Below are 25,848 nucleotides of genomic sequence, written 5' to 3' on the forward strand. Positions count from 1 at the left end.
TAATTTTCTGCAGTGTAACTGTGTGCGTAATAACTGCTGAGGTAATGGTTGTTTGGATTTGCTGTGGCTCTTTTCCTTCCTTCCTGAAATAAACAAGCCATAAATAAGCATCACTGATGTACAGCAAATCCTCTGTGGTTGGGGGGCTTATCTGTTTGCAGGTGAGTGTCCTGTGTGTGTGGATAGGAAGGCCCAAGCTGTGTGCAGCTCAGCACTGCAGGTGCTCGGAAAGGCAGAGCTGTTCCCACAGAGCCAGGCAGAGCTGGCAAAGCCAGCATGGGTCTGAAAGTCCCCTACGGTGGCATTGCTGTGTTTGGAGCCAGACTGAAAAGTCCTGCTGACCCCCAGGCTCTGTGCCCTGTCAGGTTCAGAGGCACCACAGGGGCTGAATGCTGAGTTAGCTCATCGCTGCCAGCCTGGGCTGGAGCCCCTTGGGTGTATGTGGGACTGCTGGGCTGTGGAAAGTGGGGCTGAAGATTCTCAGTGTCCTAGGTCTGGGCTGACTGCAAAATGTGTCCAGTCTCCCCAGATAAGACTGGTGTCATGTGTGAGCCACCTACATGCACAGCTAATTGTGCCTTATGCATCCCACAATTTCCAAATGTGGTGCATGTCTGGGTTGCTCAAGTACCTTGGAATACTTCATAAAAAGGGGCATTTACTGTATATTTTTGTCTTTATAATGCAAGTTATGCTAATTCCCAGTGGTGAAACTTGTGTTGGTAGCACTGGTGACCTTCCCCATCCCACAAAACCACCTTGAACAGAGCTTCTCTAGGTGTGACTTTTCATCTCTCTCCATCCTGCTTGTATGCTGTGAGGCATGTCTGTGTGACAATGGGAATAGCTTAAAGGGAATAGTCGTGGTGGGGGGTGTTGAAAATGTATTTGTATCTACATTTGCTCCTGCTAATGGTGGAGAGGGAGGAAATAATGCAGTAGGACAAATTGAAATTGCTGCTTATGTTATGGATACACTGCTTGAGACCAGTATTTTTCCTGATTGTGTTCAGGAAAACTAGTGGCCTGAAACAACAGAAATACAGGTATTGAAAAAATGTTGGTGTTAATAGCTTTGAATTGTTTTGCATTCTCAAATGCAAAATGAAGTGTCTCTCTGTGTACATTTCAATAGGTAAAATACCCCATCCCACAGAATGGGTGTATTTTTTATGGCAGTAACTCTGCAACTGTTTTGCCCTTGTACTTGCCAGTGACTGTCAGGATTTTTCACTGACAAATTAATATTTACAAAAACATAAACAAAGGCAAAGAAAAAAAAAGGTTGATGATTATCTGAGGGACAGCAGCCTGCCTTCTGTGAAAGGCAGGCCATAGAGACATGCCAGTTTCCTGAGTGGGTTTCAGGAAACAGTGATTCACATTCCCTTCTCTGAGCTCTGTCTGTACACTACAGTAGTATCTTGAGCCTTACTTTGGACAGTGATTTACCTTATTGTGTTAGGCACAATCCATATTCTTGCTACCGTTCAGTCAGGTTTTTTATGAGTTTTGCGCCTTTTGGTTTTGGGGTTTGTGGGGTTTTTATGTCTCTACTATAATGTGGGCTCTTGATTTATTTTTTTTAGAGCAGCTGGAATTAGCAATTGGGTATAGGTTCAGTCTTGAAGAAATTGTTGAGATAGAAGTAACAATGAATTTGCTAGTGGCAACTTTTATGCATGGAAGCATAGAGAGTGATAGATTGCAAAGACCTTCTGTGGCTTTGAGATTTAAAAGCTTGAACAAAATCAGCAGGTTTATGACCTTCTTGGAAAGAATATTCATCATGCCTATGCATATGTTGCATTTTACTGTTGTCTGCTTGGGTAAAGTATGATATATACAGTATATCATACTGCAATTTTAAAATGTTGCATCCTTGCAATAGGCCCTGTATTCCTGCTTTTGCATAATTGGGGTGTGTTCTTCATTCTAGTATCAGTATCTGTGGCAAAACGTGATGGACAGTCATGAGTTTTGATTAATTTTGTGTCTGTGCTAATGCATCCACTTAAAAATCATAGCTTGGTGTTTGATGGATACTCAAAAAAGCATCAGGCTGTAGCTGACTGTAATGGGAGGTTGTTGATGAGATTACAGAGCATGGGGATGCTATCTCAGTAACTGTTTGCTACAAACAATTGTCGTAACAATGTAGCCGGTGCAGAAAAAAACTGTTAATGCTATTGTATATATGTGGGAGGATTCACTTGGCAATAGGGATCATACAGTATATGACTTTACTTAACTCCTTTTTTCCTTTTAAAGTAGCAGTCTTATGTTAAATCCAAACAGAGCTTAAACATGTATTTTTAAATTTATTTTTTTTATTTCTGCTAATAAAGATAGACAAGCTGTGCCTCTGTACTCTTGTAGAGTTTTTCAAGTAGTTTTCATTCTGTCGTGCATTCTGTTGTTCTGAACTATTTTTTTAATTACAAATTGCATCTTTTGCAGTAGCATGAAAAAGAAAAATGCCTTTGTGGCTGCAGGAATTGCTGTAAGTTTATTTGTGCAAACACGACTGGGTCTGATCTGTCAGCTTGCCTTCAACTGCAGTCACCATTTAGCTCTCAGATGAGATTGTGTTAGTTGTCAGTAATTTTGTTTGCAGTCTCGGCTGGAGGCTGTGTTGAAGAGTGCTTGGAACTGGGGCATTACACAGATAAAATCATGATGAAACAGCTGCAGCTTAATCACAATGAAGTATGCGTGGGCTTTAAGGGCTGCATATTCTGGAAATTTTTATTATGCTTAATTCCCATGTTTAACCTTTTAACGGAAAAAAAATCTCACCACAATTAGAAATAGGTGTAAGATTATAGTTGTATTGTCAAATAAATCTCATAACCTTCCTGTTTCAAGGAAGGGAACATTTTGTTTGCCTTTGCTCAAGGTGAATTTGCTGGCAATTTTCTTAATTTTTCTGATGTTTCAGATGTCTAGACTTGAGTGTCTGATGTTGTACCCCTTTCAGCTGAGGAGCCCAGGGCAGTGTGTCTGTGCTATGAGATGGTGCTCAGGCTCAGTGGCATCCAGCACTGCCTCTCCCAGAGGCTGGGTAGTCTGGGTGAGGCCCTCTGTGTTTGGAAATCAGAAGGACTTTTCTGTTTACTCTGGAATTGTAAGCTCCCTCTTTGTGCTCAGAAAAGCACAGAGGGCTGGGATATGGCGGTAAATCTGAATCTGTGGCATGTGGTATTTTGGGACATGCTCAGAAATTGCCTAACTGATTGTTTCTGTCAAAAGTAATGTTTCTTCCTGATCTAGGCCTAGCGATGTACTGATAGATTAGCAAAATTAAGACATATTTTATATATTTGAGAAAACCAATTTGTTATTGCATTGCCCAAACCTTTAATTGCTTTGAGTTGATGACAGGCCAATCTGATTACTTAGGCAACCTGGTCAAATTAAACAATAAAAGGTCAGTAGCAAAAAAGAACAACAAAAATGGATGATACTGTGAAGAAATCTAGTGTAGACACGAAAGATAAATTATCAACCTTGGAAGCAGTTATCACAGTTGCAGGCAATTGAAGTAATAAGGAAGATGCTTTAACAATGGCCTTGAATTTCTAATTAATGAGACAATAAGGAAGATGATTTAAGAATGGCCTTGCATTTCTAATTATTGAGGAAATGGGATCTGGTAGGTCTGTTTCATAATGCTCTAATTCTGTGACACAAATCCAGATGAGATAAGTGTAGCAGTTCCTTCCTGTAGATACAGCTATCTTCTTGAGTTTCCTTAATGTGGGTAGAAACCAGCTCTGTGGAAGCACCTTCATTATGTTGGGATACACTTTTAAAAGAAAAAAAAAAATCTTCAGATGATTTTAAACAAAATGCAATGAGTGGTGGGTGTAGCTTCCTATGGAGGAGTCAGTTTTGTTTTTCTCTCTTGGTTGTTGATGCCTCTCTTGTGTGTGTGCGCAGGCGAACCGGGACGCAGTGATCAGCCGAGCCCCAGAGCAGCAGGATGACCGAGCTGTCAGCCTCCGGGATGCTTCTGCAGTCTACGACCTCCTCAGCATCACGCTGGGCAGAAGAGGGCAGTATGTGATGCTGTCTGAGGTACCTCCCTTGGCCTCTGCCCCTCCAAACACGCTGGCAAAGCCCCTCTCTGTGGTGGCTTGTCGGGGAAGGTGAAAGTGGGGAGTGCTATCAGCAGAAACAGCTACAGAGCTGTGGCTGCACAGGCTAGAAAGGCACACAGAACTGTTCGAGACATTAAGGTAATTTATGTGTAGGCACTTGAAAAAAGTGCCTGCCTTTTGAAGTGATGATGTACACTAGCAAGTCTCATTAACTGAGAAGTGTAAATAGTGTCATTTAAAAAAAAAAAAAAAAATCACCAGGGTCTCCAGGGCCACAACAGATTGTTTCCTGACCGAAGCAGCAGTCTTGATAAAAGTGTAAGGAGGAAAATAAATAAAGTCTGATATTCCTTTCATAATTTATAATTTCTTTCTCAGTGCTTGGAGAGAGCCATGAAGTTTGCATTTGATGAATTTCACCTCTGGTACCAGCTTGCCCTGTCCATGGTAGCTTGTGGAAAGGTAAGGTTCAAACCAAAGGGCTCAGGAACAGCAAATTTTCCTCTGGAAGAGTGGATCTGGATTACTTGTTTGAATGTGTAGAGTCATGTCTGGGAGTAGGTACCAGCAGGCAGGTCTGTGAAAGGACAGTGCTCTCCTTTTAATCTGTGATTGCACTTGGTGATGAGGGGTGTGCGTTTGGTATTGAGTACTGTTCTTTCTGTGTAGATTTTTTTTTCTTATTACCAAGGAGAAAAATGGATTTTGTGCATAGCTGTGGGTTGAAAAGCATTATACAGCTGTCCATTGTCTGCAGGTTCAACATTAATGGGCTTAGTATAAGAAAGGAGTGATGTCTAAAACTGCCATCAGTTCACTCTATGTCTCTGGGCAGTTGAGTTAAGCTGTGGTTTTTCCATCTGTTAAAGGAAACGTAAGTGTTTTTTCATAGAGAACTTGTAAAGTTTAATATTTTTTAAGTGCTTGGTGTAAAATGTGCACTAGAAAAAGAAAATGTGAATGTTGGCATGGTCATGTGTTTCAGCATAAGTGGTTTTTTTAAATTAGTGTGGTATTTGTGAAAGTCATCAGTAAACCACTGAGATGGCTGAAATGTGGTTGTGAAAAGTAGGCAAAGGTATTAGGAGCTTTTCTTTATTAGTCTTAAAAGAGTGGACTTCCTGTAGGAAACGTAGATGGTACAAAATGTAGCCAGTACATTCTGGAGTCTCCACCTACATGTTTGGGAGGTATGAGCAAATTGATGCTGTGCAGTAGTAGACCACTTAATATGGTCCTTTATTCTGTGTCCATGCAGTGTACAGGAATCCATGTGGACCTGAGTGGAGACCACCAACTAGCACTCATTTGCCAAATTCCAGCTACTACTGGTCTTTTATGGCTGTAGGCTGAGCTGGAAACAGTGGCCTTGGCATGAAACATGAGATGAATCTCTGCCCTTGCAAAGAGATTGTCTTGTGATGTATAAGTGGCTGCAAAGCTTGGAAGAAATTCCTTCACTTTCGTGAGCATAGGTAAAGCCTTATCTTGGAAGACTGTCTGTTTTTCAGCATTCTATTTCAAAAAAATGGTAGAACAAGGAGAGAAAGTCTAGTGAGGAGCATCAGATGTAACTAAGGGTATAGTAAGCAGTACTATGGAAAGACTGAAATTATTTTTTCACCTTAAAGGGGAGGAAAAAGTCTGAGAGAAGTCTGTAAGAGCTTTTAAAAGGAGGGGTTAATCTTGTCTGTGGTAGTTAGGACAAGATGTGATGGCATCTAATTGCAACAACACAAGTTCATGTTTCTTATTAAGAGGCAAAAAAATAAGGATAGCAGAACACTGGAAAAAGAGTGCCCTGTGGAGATTGTGTGGAGCCTAAATCACTGGGGATCTGTGGAACAACCTAGGCAAAGCTGTAGTGACCCCTCTGTGAGGCACCAGGGCTGTCTTCTGTGGGACCTTACAAACTCTGATTCTGTTCTGGGACTCCATCATTGTCTCCTTTTAAATATAATGCATCTGGCTGATTTATGAGATACCAAAGCTTTGGCAATGCATATTAGATCAGCAGGGAGGCCTCACAGATTGCTACAGAAGTTCATTGCAAGCATTTCAAAATCCAATTCCAAGCTTGAAAACAAGGCTAGATTCAGTCATGTGTAAGGAAACCCAAAGGTACTGGTGGAATACTTAAACAATGAGCTTGGTGCCAATGGTGCCAATACCTTGCACTGACCTATGTCAACTGGGGGGGCCTGCATGTTGTGTCCAGCTCACCTTGGAATTCAGCTGGAGTTAGCACAGTCCTGCCCTCTGTGTCTTTGAAAATCCTGCAGGTACCTGAACCCTTGATACTAAGGACAGCAATGATACACAGGCCATGACAGAAAGGCACAAAATTTTACAATGAACATGGGGTTTATCTGGGAGCTCTATAGGCTTTACAAGTCTTGTCACCTGACTCTCAACAGCAGACAATGCTATAGCTCTAGTAATCTGCTGGAGAGCAAAGGAAGATTTTTAACTGCTGATGTTTGAGAGTGAGCATATGCAGAGAATAATTGTGCTTCAGTCTTAGGTTAACATAGGTTGGGAGAAGTGGAGCCTGGTCTTTAGCTTCTAACAACCTGAATGGCAATTCCATTCTTGTCCATTCTGTGTTTGCATATCTCTTCACCTTCCCTACATGTTACAGAATATTTGTTTCTTAGATATTTGTGTTGCTCTTTTTAATGTTTTTTATCTTTATAGCTGTCCTGTCTTTTCAGATTTTCAAGTACATCATGTCTTTTTGCCTGTACTTTAAATATTTACAAGGTAAAATGTCCTGATCTTGCTCATTGATGTAAAAGTGCTAAATGTTCTGATCCCTATATGGGTCAGAGGGAATTCCCTTACCCAACAATCCCATCTGTGCAGTATTTCACTTCTAATCCCAAAGTATTCCCTGAGGATTCCTGTCATATACTCTGCAATGCGTCATCTTGCTAATGGGAGATATGGCATACATTTTTATATTGCTTTGCAGCTTGATAGCAGGACAGAGTTCATTTACAAGCAAGTGCTCCAGTGTAGCAGAAAGAGCTGATGAGAAAACAGTATGGTCAGTCTAGACTGCAAAATGCAGAGTACACTTGAGCTTTTATAGGTGAAGATCTATTTTCACCTGTCTCAGGCACAGCCAATTCATGATCTCATTTCTTGGTAATGAAACCTCACATCCTGCAGCATTACTTGTTCTGCAGTACAGCAAATTGCACTCATAAATCCTGGGCATGACAGGAACACTTTTATCAACCTGTAAATACTGGAAACTTTGGTTTCTCTTTTTTTTTTTTTTTTGACATGTTTTTAGGATTTTCAATTCTGACCTTCTTCAAAGTGCCATAAAATCCTATCTTGCCCTCTATTCTACACTGAATTTGACTAGAGGTATTTTTTATTTGTAATTCTGATTAAGTCAATCAAGTCAAACTTCAGTGTAGTTTCTTCTTCTGCCAGACAAAAAATTGCCAAATAGTGATTGTCATTTTGCACAAGTGATCAATCTGAATGTCAGGCCAGCCACCTTGGCTCATTACCACACGTAGGCTTGAGTTTACACATTATTCTGAAAAGCATGTGTCTTAACAAAAATAGGCACATCAGTTCAGTGAGTTCCTACAGGCCTTGGGGTTTCCTAAAACGGTAAATGAAAAAACTCAGGGAAGCATAACCTTTCTGTCTGTCTTTTATCCACTTAAGTGGTGGAAATAATGGAGTGGTAGCATTTTCACTTTCCTGTGTTTCTCAGAGACTTGCATCATAAGAGAGATGATGTGGTCTGGTTGTTTTTTAATCCGTTTTTAGAAATGCCTTTTATATTGAGCTCTATTCACTGAACAAGAGAGGCATGTATATCTAAATGACAAAAATCCACCATCACATTTGAAATACTTTTGTAGGCAAATTTAGATGGGAAGGGAAAGGAAGCGCTGGGGAAACCTAGACAATGGCAGAGATGTGGTGGGAGATGTCCTTTGTCACCTAGTGCAGTTCTGAATAGGCCAGAGAGGTTTAAATCATTCTAATGCAGTAGCCCTGTTCCTGTGGTGCTGAATGCTGAATTCTTCACAGATGCTTTGAGTTGCTTCTGCTGGTAATAACCTCGGCTGTGTGGTAATATCAGCTGGAGGCTGAGTGGGCGTCGCAGCTCTCTGCCTCAGCTGCCATGCGTGGCCAGGCTGGAGGCTGAGTGGCAAGTGGTGTAATAGCTGGGTGCCATCTGGCAGAGTCCTCAGGCAGTGAGACAAGCCACTGTCCTGCTGCCAGAGTCAAACCAGTGCAGACAGTTGCATCTGCTCGTCTCAAGATTTTGAAAAAGTGACCAGTATTGAGCAACATGGGGAAAGGAAGGACCAAACTCGCTTTTACAGAGTGGAAAAGACTTGGTAGTCTTTGCAGCAGAGAAGAGAGGGAGCTGCTTGGGGTTTATTCATTCTCTGCTGCTGCTTTCCAGCTAAACAGTTTTCCCTGGAGGTCATGGAGGTTACCAGCACGCAGCTCTCCTGCAGACTAGGGTTAGCTCTACCAGCATTTCTGAACTTGGAGGCAAAATTATCATAGTGTCTAGATGATATATTACAAGCACAAGGGATGTGTAATAGGGTCCTTGTGCACTTGCAAGCATTTCCTTGGCCTTGGACCAGTTGGATCAGTTACATGCTCCTTTTTCAGGTTTCTGTCCCCTTCCACACCTACTGCCCTCACAGAGGGCAGAGCCCGGGTGTCCCAAAGTCTCACTGGAGCTCCCTGGTAGTAGAGAAGAAGTGCATAGTGAGTAGGCTCTAGCTTAAATTTATGGTACTTAAGGAAGTCTCCTAGATCTGCATTGTGGGTATTAAAATACATGCCTTGGGCAGCATGAAGCAACCTTGATGCCTGTCTTCTGCCTACCCTACAAGGAGACAAGATTTGTGTTTAGTGATACTAACTTGCCATTTTCCTAATGGTAGTGAGGGAGGGATTCTTCAAGGATAGCAGTGAAATTATTCTGTGAACACTGAATGGCGTCTTTGTAGTCTAAAAGTGCTGGGTGCCCTAATTGAGCCATTCAACTCTCCTGAGTCTTAATCTTTAAAGTACACTGGATGTTTATTGTTGTTAGTGTATGCAATGCATGGGAACATTTTCACAGTTGTGTTCAATGTCTCTGCCTGAAAAAACCCCACAACACAACTTGGTTGGTGAGTGAAGCGCTTTAGGATGTGTGTTGCTGGAGAGGAGGAGTGAGTGGTAATGTAGCCTTAGGCCAGCTGATGGAAGGCTGGAGTATCTGCTAGAAGAGGATAATTGCTCTCACCCCTCAGCTGTGTACTCACTGAGAGGCTGAAGTACCTCAGGAGTGAGTAAAGGAAGAGCTTGGGAGCAACTGAAGGGTCTGTGGGGAAAAGCCTCTGTGAGAGCTCAGTGGAGCTGGAAGCAACTACCTGGAGGCAAGGACTGTGCTGGGAGGCAGGCCTTGTGCTGGGGTTGCTGATGGGGGTTATGTGTTCCTCTGGTGCCTGCCACAAAGCTCTCCAGCCCTGCAGAACATGGGCAGCTCAGTGCTTGCCTTGAAGACATCAATTGTGTGACTTCAGAGACTGCTGCATTGTTGCTGACCTTCCCCAGCCCCCTCAAGCCCATACTGAGGGCAACACAGGAGCAATGGTCAGCATTGCCATGTAGATGGATTGACCTGGCAGTAAGGGATGCTCCAAGCATGATACCTTGCAAAATGAGGCAGCTAAAGCTGCTTTCAGCTACACGAAATGCTCCTTTCTGCTCTTAGCCATTATGTTTGTTCCTCTTTAAGGCAACAGGGAAGAAAAAATCATGCATGTCTACCTGAATGGTTTTCTTAATCATGTAATGCTTCAGGAGGTGTCTGGTGTTATACAAAGGGAAGTAATTGAATCCTTCTTGGCATCTGTCATTCAGCTGTGTTTCTGAGGGACTCCAGCTCTTCCCAGAGCTCATCTTGCAGTGTCACTGTGCTCCCTTTGGCTGCTCAGCAATTGGAGATACTGCAGTCTTGCCCAAAGCTTGTGCTGGCAGCATTTTTAAGGTTTTGAAACCAGTCTTACACAGACATGAACTCTGATTTTGGAGCCTTTAGCAAGTTGCTGATACACACTGGTCATAGCCAAATAATGACAAGCTAGTGTCTGAGCTGCTCCTTTCTGTGCTGCACCCAAAAAAAAAGGAATCCTTCACCTTATTTAAGCAGTGCAGCAAAAGCAGATGTCTCTTAAGTGCTTCAAGGAGCTTCAAATTTGGCTCAGCCATGCCTGTATTGCCAACATAAAGCTTTCCAGAAGGTTAGAAGGAAAGTTAAAAATATATTTAATACATAATTCTGCAGCAACAGCAGACATATTTTATGATTTAGGCTGTTCCTTCTGTTGGTATCCTTGCAAAAGCTTAGGCTGGTTGCTAGGCAACTGACATTGGGGAAAAAAAAGTACATTTCTCTTTGTATTGCAGGCAGGAACCTTGGGAGCAGCAGAGGCCTCGGATGGCTCCTTAAATAGCATTGCTGGGGAATGAAAGTTAAAATATTGAACATTCATTGGTTAAAGATCCTGTTACAAAGGTCAGCTATCTTGGGGATATTCAATAGTTTGGTTTCCTTTGGTGCAAAGGAAAGATTAGAAGGGAGTTTGTCTGTGTGCTGTAGATAGTACAAAAAATGGAAATTTCCTAAGATGCCTGACTGTTGAGCAGAATACCTGGGTGGGCTATATAATTGCCTTCAGGCTTAACTCTCTTTTCTTGACAGAAAGTGTGAAGTGAGGTGTTTGTCACATTAGCAAGTACAAAAGTGTGCTTATAGATCTTAGAATGTAAGAGGTGCTTTTAAGAGGAAGTATTTGAAGCTGCTTAACTCCAGTGCCCCAGTTTGATAAACACAAGGTAAAAGAAAAGGGAGGGAATCAGTTCCTGTGTTAAGAGAAGTAAATGTCTTAGGGGAATAATGTTCATGCTGAGATTCACAGAAATCTCTAAATTCAGTGGAAAGCTAACAGCAAAACTACTGATTCCAGAGTTCTCAATTGCTTGCTCATTCTGCCATCTTTCTATGTCAGTTCAAGGTCATTTATATCTAAATGGCTGTGAATCCCAGGACACAGGGAATAATAATTCTTGCATTGGGATGAAATATTTCCTTCACTTCCCCACAATCCCTTTGAAATAGTGCAGTTTTTAGACAGGATGATGCAAGAAATACAGCAGCACTAGCTGTGGAAATTCATTTGTGTGCTAAACTGCCAGGTAGATTGGGAAGGAGGCTGTCTACCAACCCACCATCTTGAGGAACATTTTTCCTGCTGGCTGAAAAGTAGCAAAGAAGCAAAAAACTAGGGAGGTTTACGGAACCTGTGCAAGAGAAGAGCAACTGTTCATGGCATGTCAGAAGTCTGTCAGGCATTATTTACTGTCTGGAAATTATTCTTCCTTTTACTTATATCTGTGTTTTCTTTATCTGCTAAATATTAAATGGCTCTCTTATTTCCTTCTTTGGTTGCTTTGGTAGGGTGAGAGAGCAAAGGAGGGGAAAGAATGGGAATTGTATTGGAGTAACCCAGAAAAACCATTTGGGCAGCATTTATGGGTTCACCATAACTGATGCCAAATTCTCTCAAGCCATTTGGAAAAGGAAGACAGAAGATTAACTGTAGGATGCTCTTGGTTCACTTCTGCTTGTGTGGAAGCATCTTTGAGGAGTATGCCTCCATGCTTCATTATTGAATTAGTAAATAGGGAATGGGAGTTGTGTTCTGTGTTTGGATAGTTGTTTTTCTTTACATTTTACTCCCTTATAGCATTCAAAACAGTGGCTGCCATAATTATGCAGGGGGAGATTTCTTCTCCATCCTTCTCCAATAGCTTCCTTGTGATTCCTTGCTCTAGATGAGAGGCCAAATGAGACCTAGCTATCTGAAGTCCTAGGGAACTGATGCTAGTGCAGTCATTATAAGCCAGCAATTAGCAAGTTAAATAGAAATGTCATAAATCCTGGCTTGAATCATTATGTGAGCCTCTCTGAAGCTCAGACTCATGAGTGGGAAGCATGTGCTCACTTGGAATTCAATTTCTGCTCTTCTCAAAACATGCCTCACCAATAAATCAAATCATTATTGCCTTGCAGTGAATCTCACAAACAATGCACTTGGCTGCCTGGTCCACCCACACTAAGTGAAAGAATATGTACATTTTAATTACCAGATTATTTCAGTGTTGCACAAACACTGTTTCATATTAAATGTTTTTACAAACCAATGATATTCAATAATGAGTGCTTGTTATTTTTTCCCTGGCTATTAATGTCTGTAATTAGTATCTTTAAGAAACCTTGATATTACATGTCATGCCAGTCTCCTCTAAGTAAGGTCACTGTGGGAGTGGGATATTATTTCTCCTGTCATTCCTTGACTAATGTTTTCATCATCTGTATAAAATCTCTGCTGAGTAAATTTTTCAAGGTGAAATTATATAATATCTCTTGAATTTTTAAAATGCAGCTGGGGAGAAAGGCTTCATGTCACCCTGTTTCCAAAACCACTTCTACTCCATATGTTTAGTTGCAAATTTTATAAACTGCTTTGTAAATGTTTTAGGAGCAGTGCAGAAAATGCACCTGTTGCTCTGTAAATCCATGTTCAGAAGCTCTCAAGTGCATATGTAATAAAGTGACTCGACACCTGAGGTGTTTGGGTGTTGGCACCTTCTCCTGTGCAGCATTCAGTAGTCACTGCTTTGCAGTGGCCTTCTGAACAGGCCTGGGGCAGGACAGACACGGCAAGGGCTCTGTGGTTTGAGGCTGGCTATTGGAGGCTGTGGTGTTGGCTTGTCCTGCAGACAGGGAGGGAGCAGAGTTCAAGAGGAACTGGCAAGGAATGGGTTGTGTCACTTCTCTTCTGCTGTAGGTCCTACAGCTGTGGCCCAAATTAGAACAGGCCTGTCACTGCTTTGGTTTGTGCTAATGCTGGTTTTGCTGATCCACAGGAGAGCTGCCACCAGCTCCCAGGTGCCTCCTGCTTTCCCCTGCAGCTGCAGTCCTGGAGTGGGGCTGAGAAATGACCGCTGGGTTGAGCTTGTGTTTGTTTTTGCAAGCGTTGGCTCTGGACAGCGTATGGCCTTTTACATATCTGGCCTTTGCAGTTCACTTTTGCATGCTGAGATGACAAGGGTTGGTGGGATTCAGCTGCAGATATAATGGCTGTCATGGTGCACATTGTCCTGCTGTCATGTTTATTTATTTTCTGGAAACACCTGTGGGGCTGGAATACAGGTAGGAGGGCAAGAAGATGATATCCAGCCCAGGTCCCTTATGGGGGTTATGCTTGGATTTCCAACACATCCATCATGCTGCTGGGAATACCAGCTGCTTTCAGTGCATTTTGTGAAAGAGAGAAATAAGATGCCACTAAAACCTGAGACACCACTTGTTCCGAACAAATAGGTGTCAGGGAGGTTCATTCTGAGGGATGCTAGTCACCTTGTGGCAACAGAGCACAGGAGTGTGTTTGTTCCTGGACCTCAGGGTTGAATTACACATCTTTCTTTCTCAGGGGGATGAAGTAATGGTTCAAGCTCTAGGACTAAGTTTAGTGATTTCCATTCTTGGTCTGAGACAAGCCTTCTTCTGGTTTTAGGCAAATTGTGCATTTTGGATTTTAAATTAGCAAGTGCTTCCTCACTTTTAGTGATCATGCCTGATGCTCTACATAAGTGGAAGCAACCTGAAGAACATAGGGTGTGCTGCTGCTCTTTTTCAGACCACAAGCTGGGTACCCAAGCTTTCCAAGCAGGAGGATTTGCTCCCTGCTGCATTGGTTATGAAACCCCTCTTTGCCTTAAGGTGGGCATGGCTGGTGTACATCTGGCTTTCCATTTTTCCAGGTTCCCTTCCAAGCAAATTCCTAATCAAGCTTTTTAATTCAGTAGCAAGAAGTGGACCTTCAATTCTGTGGAGGAAGGAGCTGGCAGGTACAGCCCACTTTGGTGTGGTTGCAGGGGGGAATGTGCTGATGGACAGTGGGAATGTGAAGCTGTAGTATTGCTGCATGGGATTGCAGCAAGAGGCTGTGTGTAGCTCAGAGTTCTGGTAGGGAGAGCCCCTGGGAGTCAGGAGGAGATGCCCAGGACCTGAGGGGAATAGCAGATCATTGGACTTCGCAAGCTTCTGTTGCCGTTCTTCTGTAATATAGAAAGGCCATGACTATTTAACGTGCTTCTGAGCAGGAACATTGTGTCTTGGGACTGTGTGGAAGACTTTGGGAGGAAACAGGCATGCAAGGAGAAATTTCAACATGCCCCTTGAGCTTAAGTATGAGAAAATTTGAGTGGATTAGGGTCAGTAGTGAGGAAGGTTTAAACATAAGACCCACTGTGGTTTGGGTGGAATGGGCTGGGAGTCTCTGGTAGGGCAACTCCTGTCACCTTCTTACTGTCTGAGGTGGCCTTTTCATCACTGCCTCAGACCAGAGCTTTCTTCATTCCCCTTTAAAGCATCTGAAATGTGGCAGCTGTGAATGTGTGCTGTAAAACACAATGTTTGCAGAGCACATCAGATCCAAAGGGCTATGCAAGTGCTAATCTTGGAAAACATCCTCATTAATGGAAACCTAACACCAGATAGCAAGAGTTTTATCGGCTTTCTTTCTGACATGTGCTTGGACCACCCAGTGAACAGTGTATTGAGCTGCATCCACCCTTTGTATGGTGGGGTCCCAGTTGGTTTCTTGTATGTTCTGGAACTGGAGAAGACACAAAACAATCTGTTGAGCAGATTACTTTAGCTGAACAAACCTCTCTAAATGAAGTTGGCCTAAAATGCGAATGTACTGGAGGATAAGCTCTTTATGATCTCTTCTGGCTTACTGGAAGATGATTATATGCAAGGAAAACTACAGCAGAATTCTTGTGTATTGGGAGGGCAGAGTGAAAATAACCAGTGCATTGATAGCTAAGAAAACTGTGTCTTGTGCAGTGCACAGACAGGGCTGCCTCTTTGGCGTGTTTCCTCTAAGCGTGGGAAGAGTGTGTTTGTGGTTTGTGTGCGTGTGTGTACACATGTCTGCGTGTGGAGGTGGGACTAAAGTTGCTGACTTGTTGCTGACATGGGATTCTTTTCTCCATAGCACTTCTTTGTACATGTCACTGCAATGTTCTGCTTGGACTCTCAACAGCATTGTCTAATCAGCCTTTTTTATTTCCTCCTCCTCTCTCCCACTCCTCCAGTCGGCATATGCTGTGTCAGTGCTCAAAGAGTGTGCTAAACTGCGACCTACAGATCCCACCGTTCCTCTTCTGGCTGCCAAGGTCTGCATTGGGTCACTGCACTGGGTAAGCAAGCTGATGCAATTCTTATTATGTAACAGATTAGGTGCTGCAGTGACAGTGCCACGGTGTAGTTGCAGTGGGGAGAAAGGGAATCCCTGCTAAAATCATACATACATGTGTGCCCTTTATAAAAAATGAAAATCTCTGCAAGAAATTTTGCAGTGAGTCATTAAAATGTATTTTGCTGGCACATTGAAGAAAGGAGGAGGGGAGAAAGCCATAACAGCCATTCTGAGGACTGCTGCTTCATCTGAGTGTCACATTGAATCAGCCACTCTTGTAGCCCCTGCAGGACACAAGTTAATAGTTTTAAGTGGACTGTTAGATAGTTCAGCTCTGCTGGACAACTCAGTCCTTTGTTCTTGAAGTTGCTGTGTCAATGTTTTGTGTTCTGGATGTGTTAATGTACGCCCCTGAAGCAGAGTGGGAGTGGAAGTTGTGCCCGTGAAATTCTGATTATCCAAAGGAGCAGAAACATCTGTCACTCTTTCTCTACTTAGTTTAATTAACTGAATGGCAGCCTGCTGTTCTCACCTGTCCTCACCACGAGGTGTCCCTGCAGTCAGTGAAGGATTACAGTTGCTGAACAGAAGTAAAACAAGATGCAAGAAAACATGAAAGAAAATACCAGAATAATCTGCACAGATCTTGGAGAAAAGTTGTAGAAGCCAATTTGCTGTTGTGTTGTTCCCTTTCCCCACCTTCCCACCTTCTACATCCCTGTCTGATGAAAGCTGCTGTTCAGCTAAACTTGTGCATCAGTTTACACCACCCTCAGGGAGGGTGTCTGGTTATGGATGTTTTTGGAAGAACGACACTGTTCAAACTGTAACGGTTAAGCTTATATGTGAGTCAGCAAAAGCTGGGCAGCATCTTTTTCTAGGAAAAACCTTCAAATCTGAGGACCTCCAGGGAATCCTTGCTGAACTGCACAACCTACTTCTGCTCTACATTTGGAGCAGTTTAACTCTCTTGTACCCACAGCTCAGTCTCTAAATTTTGAAGGCTGAAAGTCATTCAGTGATGTATAAAAAGATTTGCAGTGAATATTATTTTTTAAAATAAAGTAAATAAGGTTCTTTTGGATTCTTAGAGATGTTAAAGCAGTGTGAAAGTGAGGCATTATAGCTGTGTTGAGTGCTATTTTTACTATGTCTGATGAAGTTTTCAACGCACAGCTAGAATATAAAAATGCCTCGTTACTTTAAAAAGACAATGAGACTGTAATTCAATTCCACCTTGGGCAATACAGTATGTCCAGACTTCTCATACATGACAGAGCTGATAAAACAACTGGCTAACCCTAAAAAGTAGGAAAGGCAATGGAAGAGGGGAAAAATGAGCTGGTTTTGATTATTTCAAAACTAGAGGGTTTTTTCTTCAATGTACTGCTTTTTAATTGTGTGAAATGCTTTTCTGTGTTATTCAATCAGACCCTGGCTCAAAATTGGGGGTATTATGAAATAAAATCATGATTTCACAATAGGGCAATTTTACTGCAGTTATCTAGAGCATAGCCTTATGAACTAAAACCAAATTTAAAATATTCCTTCTTCCATTCCTTTCAGTCAGTGGCCTATGCTTTACCCTCATAGCAAACTTGATGATGGTATGGAAGGGTTTTAATTAAGGGGAGTCTGAGGGAAATCAGATCATCTTTTAAAAGAAATGAAATGATAGGTTCCCACATCTCTCAGTCAAAGGGGTGCTTTTGATATTACTGGCAGACTCCTGTGCCTAATAAAGACCTTCCTGCTTAGCAGAGCTCTTTTTCTAAATGTCATCCTTACAGTAATTATTTGCATTTAAATTACATGGCAATCAAATCAGAATTGAATAATTTAAACTGGAACTTAACAGGCTGATCAATGCCAGTATAAATAGAAAGGAAGATCGACATGGGACAGGAACAGTCTAATGGACAAATATTAGCAGTTACAAATATTCAAATACATCTTCCTTTTCAGAACATATAAAATATGTTTAATTTTTCAATTAGGAAATATATCTGTGTACTTGATTGCTGGCTAGGTAGGAAAAGGGTGAAATCAGATCACCATTTAGCCAAATGAAACAGCTAATTTATATCCTGCATCTGTCTACTGTGTGGTGCAGTATTGTAGCCAGTTTGTTTATAGCCCATGAGCAAGCAGTACTTTAGTCTCCTTGCAGCTACTAGCAATAAAAAAAACCCCGCAAAATACAACATTTATGCAGATGGATAATTACAGAATGTCATGAGAGGCACAGAACAGTTTCTTTCATGATTAATCTACTGATTACTTAAGTCATTTTGCTGGCTTTGTACATGGTGTCTCAGCATACTTTAAGAGCAGGGAAAACAGAAAATTAATTGAAATGTACTATAATAATTTACAGCATTTAGGATGCTCTGATCACATCTATGAAATAATCTCTCAGTGCAGAACAAATCAAAGTGAAAACATGGATGCATTCATACAGTGCCATGCAAATCAATATATAGCAGAGCCTGATGCAGAAAAGAGCTGAGCCTCCCCCAGCTTCTGTTGTGGCAGTATGACTAGATCATTAACTGATGTAAGTTGGCAGTACTCTGCCGGCATGTTAGGGGTACCATGCTGGTTTACATCAGATGATCTGCCCCATCAACTGCTAGCTTTTAGGATTGGGCCTGCAGTAAACCACTGAGTGGTATAAGCAGTGTTTTGGCTACCTTTTTCAGAATTAGACATTTTCAAAAACAAAAATTTAAAAAATCCACTGTAAACAATTAATCAGTACTTCATTAATTTTACAGCTTAAGCCAGTAGACTTGAAGGACCGGAAAAGCTTCAAAACGAATGCACATATGTAAACCACATTTGTATGGTCAGGATGCAGTCAAGCCTGTACAGCAAAGTTGGAACTTCTGTATTGTATCTAAACTATTACACAGGTGCTTTAAATGTTTTTGTAGTAGGCTCAGAATTACTTTTGAGGCAATATGCTGCTAAGCCTTCCAGCTTGCTGGGGTTTCGGCACAGCAGTTTGCTGGACTTGCACGTGGATGATTCTATCAAGCAATCACAAAACCCATTTGTGTTTAGGCAGCTGTCTTTTAGCTTTCCAGAATGCACTGCGAAGTCTTTGACTATTGTAGGTCAGAGTATTGTTTTAAATTTCCACAGAAGAGTTGAGGTAGCTTGCACTGGAATATGTCCATACTGAGGTTGCTTTGCCTTGCTCCACTATAAATTCAGAGTTCTGCTCACTAAAAGGCTTGCTGCAATTTCCTATTTCACTCAGCCTTCCCTGGCATGGTCTCAGCTGAATGCTCACTTGCCTATTTTGGCAATGACTTTGAGTTGCAGTATGAGTTGTTGTTTTTAATATTTTAATAGTACAGTTCTGTTAATTTCACTACTAATCTAGGTTCTCCAGGATGCTGTTATGGCAGGTATTGTGAAAATACTAAAAATTTATCAAGCCTTAAATACTGAATTTCTCCATTTTTTGGAGCCTTATTTGAGGTGTTTAGGGTTACCCTGATGCTTTCTTTTGCCTTTTACTCAATTGATTTCAATGGAGGCATGTTGAAAATATTGTAAATGCACATAGAGCAAAATGGACTGTAGTCCTAGGATAGGTTTGAATCTTCTAGAACTCTGCTGTGACAAAAAGCAGGAAGACATGAGGCATGTCTATCATTTTAATTGCTCCACAGCTGATATAATAGCAATAGTGGTGGTGTGCTAAACTTGTGTAGCATCAAATGATGCCAGTATTATCAGCTAATACAAGCTTTTCAAAGGACTTTGTCCCATGGCAAAAGCTGCAGTACAGCTTTTGCCATGGGACAAGTACAGGATGGTGCTGTACCTCATATCTCCCTAATTTCTTTGAACTAGTATGCACAGCCAAGTGCTCTACTGCAGCACTTTGCTGGGAAGACAGAGTTCATGCCATCAGTCAGGGATAGGGAGAAGAAGTGGTGTTGGGCCAGGGCAGACTGTGCATGGAGTCATAAAAACTGAGTGGGACTTGCCATGAGGTTGGGACGTCACGGTGTGTGTGTGTGTGTCAGGGGGGTTGGCAGGATGTAGATTTAAGCTGCATACTTTTGAGGTAACAGCTTACCATTCATTACTTTCACAGAGCACTTAATCAGAGAGTGCTTCTCTCCCCTTCTGTCTGACATTGACCCTGCCACTATAGATAATAAATGCTGTGCATGTGCTGGTACCCAGTCATTTAGGAGCCCTGGAGTCACCTGGAAATGCTTGGGTCATAGTGCAGTATGAATAATATTAAAAGATGAAATCTGGACCTAGTTACTGGAGTTACTCTGCCTGCTGACAGACATCTGAGAGGATCAGCATCATCAGAGTGAGAGGCTGCTGAGAAAGCAGGGAAGGGCAAGGAGCTACTAGGTATTTCTTCTGTCTTTTAAAAGACAGTCTTGATTACATCACCACTGCTGTTCTGGGGCAATCCCATGGGTTTTAGACATTTGTCTTCAATACATCGCCTTTGTGAACAAACCACTTTAGCTACAGTGGAGGAAAGGCCTGAGTATTCCTAAGTGCTGGGGGCTGAGTTTACAGACTAAATTGGTGGGCTTAACAATGGTGACACAGAGAGCAAATGCTGACTAGACCAGCAATAGAAAGCACAGGATTTTTTTTTTCTGACATACATAACATGATTGGCTTTGTGTGCTGTAAACAGCTCTGGGACAAAACCTTTTCATTAGACTATGCCTTATGGACCACATTCTTCCTATGCATTTTTCCTTGCATCATTCTCATTTCACTATATTTATATTCTTCTCTCTGAATTGGTCTCTATAGCTACAACCCAGTGTAATTAAAATGCTAAGAAGGGGTCGATTCAACTAAATAACATCATGTGTAATTTTGTATACATACCCATTCTGTAGGATTTTAATCTCTTAAGTGCTTGGGTATTGTTCTGTGTCATGGGTGTCCAAATTCACCTGCTTCATGAACCTTGTCTGCTGTCCTAAGTCCAGTGTCATTTGATGTATTTCCTGCCTCTTCCTTGGTGTGCTTCTCTTTTTTGGCACAATAAAACGCTGTTTTCATCCTGTGTTCATCGTTGATTTGTTTGTCCTTAGTTACTCTAAATGTGTGCGGGTGAGAAGTGCAATTTCTACTTAGTCCTGCAAGCTGTTGATTCAGTGGGGTAGGGCTTGAGCTTTTCTAAAAACAATCTGGGTGGCAGTTGGACACCAGCTGGGTGGCATTAAGCCAGGGGACAGCACCTGCTGTTCTCCACTCCCTTGTCAGTATGCCTCCGGGCTTGGCTTGAGCACACACCAAAACCTGTGGCCAAATAACAGTGGTGGCTGGAACAGCCACTCTCTGTACCAGGGGAATCATCCCTCAGGGATAGCACAGCTAGCAACTGTTCTTTTTCTTTCAAATATGAAGGAGGAAGTGAAAGGGGAAAAAAAGCCGAACCAACCCCAGAGTATTGTCATCTCATTGGTGTCAGTTCACAGTTTGGCAGCCTGTCTCTCTCCAGGTGCCAGGTGTTTTCTTTCTGCTGTGGTAGAGGGGTTGCTTAGCTAGTGGTTCCAGGTGCCTCCTGACACTTTATATAGCTGGAGTTCAAAATGCAGAAAGTTCTTCTTAGGTTGTTTTTCCCCCAAGTTGTCTTTCTTCCATGCAAGTTTTGGAGGCAGGGAGCTTTCTCTCCACCAGCTTTTCAGTGCAAAGTATGTAGAAAAATGTTAGAACAGTAAGGGCCAGATGGAGGGAAGGCTTTGAGACTTCATTTTTTGTTGCTTCTAAGATAATAACATGGTAGGCCTTTCCTTCTCCCTTTCTCATCTCCACAGAACAGACTGAAGACACCCCATATCCTTAAGGACCCCCACAGACACAGCTTTACTGGCAGATCACTGGCTCAGGCTCACTGCTGGTCCCTCACTTGGGTGCATGGAGAGGGAACTTTTATCCAGACTGCAGTCTGGTAGTCCTTGCAGTTTAGTTGGTTACCCCAAGTGTCCTAGGGGGTTGTTCCTGTTTCAGGTAGTACTTTCCAGATTCACAGTTGACTAGGCCATCTGCAAGACTGATGCACTGGAGAGTTGAAACCTCACAGTGGGTGATGTGAGTGAAAGGTCTGGCTTTTCACACTTGCCCTGAATGACTGAAGAGTAGGAGAATGGGAGGAGAGGGGGCAGATGGCTGCCACAGCAGGGCTGGCAGGAGAAGTGTCTGAGTGCTGTAAGAAGGAAAAGTAAATGTTCTCATAAACAGAACCAGCTGTACTCGAGTTTGTGAGGCCACTTATTTTCAAAGCAGACTTCAGCTGACCTAGGTTTGCATTCATAAGAATCTTTGTGGCTGGTCAAAGTGCCATTAGTGTTTAGTTTGAATAAATGCTCACAAGAATGTTCTAGAAGTGCTGTTTCAGCCACTCTGAAGAGCTATGGTTTTAATTCATTAGATTAATCTGATACTGACTGGTGGCCCTGGTAACTGGCAGGCAGGAAGGCTGCATGGTGCACTACTGATTTGTGCAGTATAGGTATTTCCAGTCAGAAACTGGAATTACCATCAGGTGACCATTCAGAGAAACAATGGAAGAAAATCTCTCCAATTTTACATGTCTTCATTTCAGCTTCAAAATTTTCATTCAGTCTTTTTTTCCATACACTCTACCCACCGCTACTCTTGTTCACTAGTCATTAGAATACCTTACAGAGCTCTTTTCTTCATCTAATGGAGACTTCTTGGATGAAAGGGTGTGGGGAGAAGAGGAGAAACAAGAAGGAAAGAGAGTGGGAATATAGCTGTTCATGGTGGCAAAGAGGTACATAATGAGTTTCAAGCTGCAGAGATTTCATGTTTTATGTAAAAGTTTCTGAGAGATGAAGAATTTAGTTATAATACAGGAGGGGTTTTGTTGTTCATTCGTTTTTTTTTGGTTTTTTGGGGTTTTCTTGGTTTTTTTTTTTGGGGGGTTTTTCTATGTGGCAGGTCATGGCCCATTTCTTCCGTTGTCCTAGGCTCTGGTCCAGGACACATTTCAGTATTTGGCAGGGAAGCTGGTAGGGCTACTGACAGGTTAAGAAATCTGAAACAAATCTCAGTCTTCCTGATGTGATCAGACTTTAAGGGTGTTATCTCAACATTGCTGAAGTAGGTGGAACTATTTGGTAGGCTTTGGATTATACCCTCAAAGACAGGCTTTGCAGTTTAGTTGGTAAGTCCCAGTATTCTGCAGGAGGTGTTCCTGTGTCAGTGGCTTCCAGTCACAGCTGATGGGGCAATGAGCAGCACTAATGCTTTCATAGTGCTTTCAGGAAAGGGTTTGATGGTAACATAAGTGTTGGTCATTGGACTGACTGATCTGAGGTTTCAGAAATTGGGGTATAATTGGTCTATATCTGGTTTGAATTCTGTGGTCTCAGGGAGTTGCAGCAGTGGGAAGAAGTCCAAGCAGTGGAGATTTGCTTCTTCACTTGCGCTTTTCAGACTTTCTTCAGGTTTATGTTAAAAGTAATTTTCTTCTAATGTTTGATATCATCTAATAAATCCAGGTTGTTTGTTTATGAAGCCATTAGTTAATGTTGTCGCCTGAATGTTTTCAAGTGATGGGATTAGGAGGCTCATTGACAGGATGCTATATCAAGTCAAGTAGATTTTGTTCCTAGGTAGAGTATTAACAGATCACTGCAAAAGGCGAATTTCTTGTCTGGTGGTGCATTTTAATTCCAGGTTGTTATGGGTGAGTCATTTTAGATGTTAAGGAGCCATGAGGTGCTGAAGTCTTACAATGCTGAGTGTAAAGGGGGCACACATCCCCAGTACTTGTGTCTAAACTAGCTGGATTTCCAACAAAAAAAGGACCTTCTCAAAATTGAACAACCCCATACCATAAAGTCAGTTGTGATGTAATTAAAGTTTCCAAAGGGAGGATTTGTCAGATAGTGTAATGGTGTCTGCTTCTTGATTAGGGATGACTCTGATTATGGGTGACAGGATCTGCATACTGTCTTGTACAGAAATGAGATCTTCCTGTAGGCTCTATATTTCAGGCATTACTTAAAAGTTTTGCCAGTGTCTCTCCAACCTACACCTTGCAATGTATATACAGTGTACAGGTCTTTGTCTTTTCTACTTAAAATGGGTGAGTGATCTTAATGAGAGTTTAAAGTTAGAAATGAGAAACACTCATTCTGTAATAATATTTAACTTAATCTTTTTATTTAAAATTGCCAGTAACTCAGATTTTACAGCTGATAGACGTGTGTCGAAAGGAAGGCAGTGGAGAGCAGTCTGTGATGTAGTAGAAGAGACCAGCTTACATATTTCATCACTTTGGAGGCTGATACTGAGAGATTGTGACTGCTCTCTCCTCCAATTTCTAGCTATAATATATAACACAATTTCAAGGAAATGGTGTCTTTGCAAAAGATGCAGAAAGTGGTTAGTGCAGCCACACTGCCAAGGTAGTGAGTTAGTTCAGATCAAAATTTGTGTCCTGAAATTTCTGCTTTCCTGTGGCAGCAGAACTTCAAGCAGCAGCTGAGCTTTCAGTGAAGTTAGTGGTTTCTTGGTTTATTCAAATGTTTCAAAAGAAAGTAAAATTTGCTAAGGTTTAAAAAAATCAGAGAGCAAAACTGAATGGTTTTCCTTTGAAGGAAGAAACCTGTTAGACCTTTCAATGCCCTACTGGGATATCATATAAGTAGTCCAGCTGATCCAGCATTTGCATTTTAGGCTGCATGATTGAAGTGTGCCTGAAGGAAACTATAAAATAAGATCATGTCCTTGATTAATCTTAGAGATCTGGAAAGAGTTTGGGGTGCAAAACCCAAACTTTTCTTAAAACTGCGCATGTGCACCAAGGTCTGCTAATCTGACCTTCTACATTGTCCTTTTTATGAGTGTTCACTGGGATCACTGAAAGCCCTTGTGTGAATGGCTCTCAGACCACTTGCAGGTGAGGCTAATGGTGAATTTTATTGGAGCAAATATAGAGGAAATGCCTATAAGTCTCAACCTACCTCTTTTGCAGCTGGAAGAAGGAGAGCACTTTGCTAAAATGGTGATAGAGCTGGGTGAGGCTGCTGGAGAGTCCCTAGCAAAGGGTTACCTGGCACTGGGCCTGACATACAGCCTTCAAGCTACTGATGGTGAGTTACTTCTTTGTCAAGTGTGCTCTATGGAGAGTATTTGTTCAAAGTCATCAGTGCAAGCAATGGGAATTTATTAGAAAATCTGCCTTCAGTGGTGACAAGACATGAAAAGCAATCAGATCACAAGACAAATGGGAACTGTTCACATGCTCAGAGAGCTTCTTCTGTGGTAATAAAAGTGAAGTTATTAGGTGAAGGAAGAAATGCAGGTCATTACTTAAGGGGTGATGATCTGAGTGTAGCTGACAATGCTTGGTGTGTTTTACTTGAATATTTGTAATACATTTTTTTCACTTAATTTACACAACAAAAAGTCAAACTTTCCAACTGTTTTCATATTTTTGTCACCCACTCATAAATCATAAAGAAATACAATCCAAGAACTGAAGTCAGAAATGCCTTACTTCAGTTCCTGGCATGATACTGATTCCCCACAGAGATTCAACCTCTCTGTGATGTCGTTTCTTTTACTTAGAAGTAAACAAGATAAAAATATCTACCTCACTGGTACATGTGGATGTTGACTAGAAACAGACCACTGAATGTAAGAAGTATTTTATTTTAACTCTGCTTACTTGGATCTTGAATGAGTGGACAAGGGGCTCCTGCAGATTTGGTGCTTTGTAGTTAGAAGGGCTTGAAGTGTTTGGGAGAGTTCTAGCTCTGACCTTCATCAAGCTCACAGGTGGGAACAGTCTTTGTTTATTCTGTGACTTCTAACATGGGTAGAACATATGTTCTAACACATTTTCTTTCAATAATGGCTGAGCTGGTGTGTTTCCTAATCATTTTGGCAGTCCTGGCCTCATGCAAGTAATGGCTTTTCTGTCATCGATGTTCCATAGAAAAAAACCAACTTCTTCAAAGTTGATTCAGCAAAGAAACCTGAATCGAAGCAAAAATTACTCTATCATGTTATCATGGAATATGCAGGCCTTGCAACTTACACCAGAATTCTGCAAGGCATGTATCTGAGAAAGTGTTCTTGTGCTCTTCAATAGCACAAGTTGGTGTAGTTTTTCAGCCAGCCATACCTGATCAGCTGTTCTGAGATCTGCTTTTCATCTTGGAGGCTAACAGGCACTGCAACTGTCTCCAGTTCTCCATTTCTTTGTCTCAGAGTAGTTCTCCCTAGAAAGTTCATGTCAAAAAGTATGTCCTTCCTACCCTGAACTGTGTCTTACATATGTATTTTAAGTCCACTAGGACTAGAGTTCTACTTAACAGCCTAGTTTTTAAGGCATTTTGCCTAGATGTTGTTTAAATTGTTGTAAAGCTATACAAGATCCCGTA

General features: G+C 41.8%; 1 protein-coding gene across 3 annotated transcripts in view; it reads left to right on the forward strand.

The window, feature by feature from the left end:
- TTC7A (tetratricopeptide repeat domain 7A) overlaps nucleotides 1–25,848 on the forward strand; it is a 168,203-nt gene that overhangs the window by 39,569 nt on the left and 102,786 nt on the right. For all 3 annotated transcript variants that reach the window (XM_059841218.1, XM_059841216.1, XM_059841217.1), the window contains 4 exons: nucleotides 3,943–4,080; nucleotides 4,482–4,565; nucleotides 15,318–15,422; nucleotides 24,435–24,552. In XM_059841218.1, the coding sequence (XP_059697201.1) occupies nucleotides 3,943–4,080; nucleotides 4,482–4,565; nucleotides 15,318–15,422; nucleotides 24,435–24,552 (445 nt within the window). The remainder of the gene's footprint in view (nucleotides 1–3,942; nucleotides 4,081–4,481; nucleotides 4,566–15,317; nucleotides 15,423–24,434; nucleotides 24,553–25,848) is intronic.

Source organism: Haemorhous mexicanus, chromosome 3 (genome assembly GCF_027477595.1).
Source record: "Haemorhous mexicanus isolate bHaeMex1 chromosome 3, bHaeMex1.pri, whole genome shotgun sequence".
Lineage (NCBI taxonomy): Eukaryota > Metazoa > Chordata > Aves > Passeriformes > Fringillidae > Haemorhous > Haemorhous mexicanus.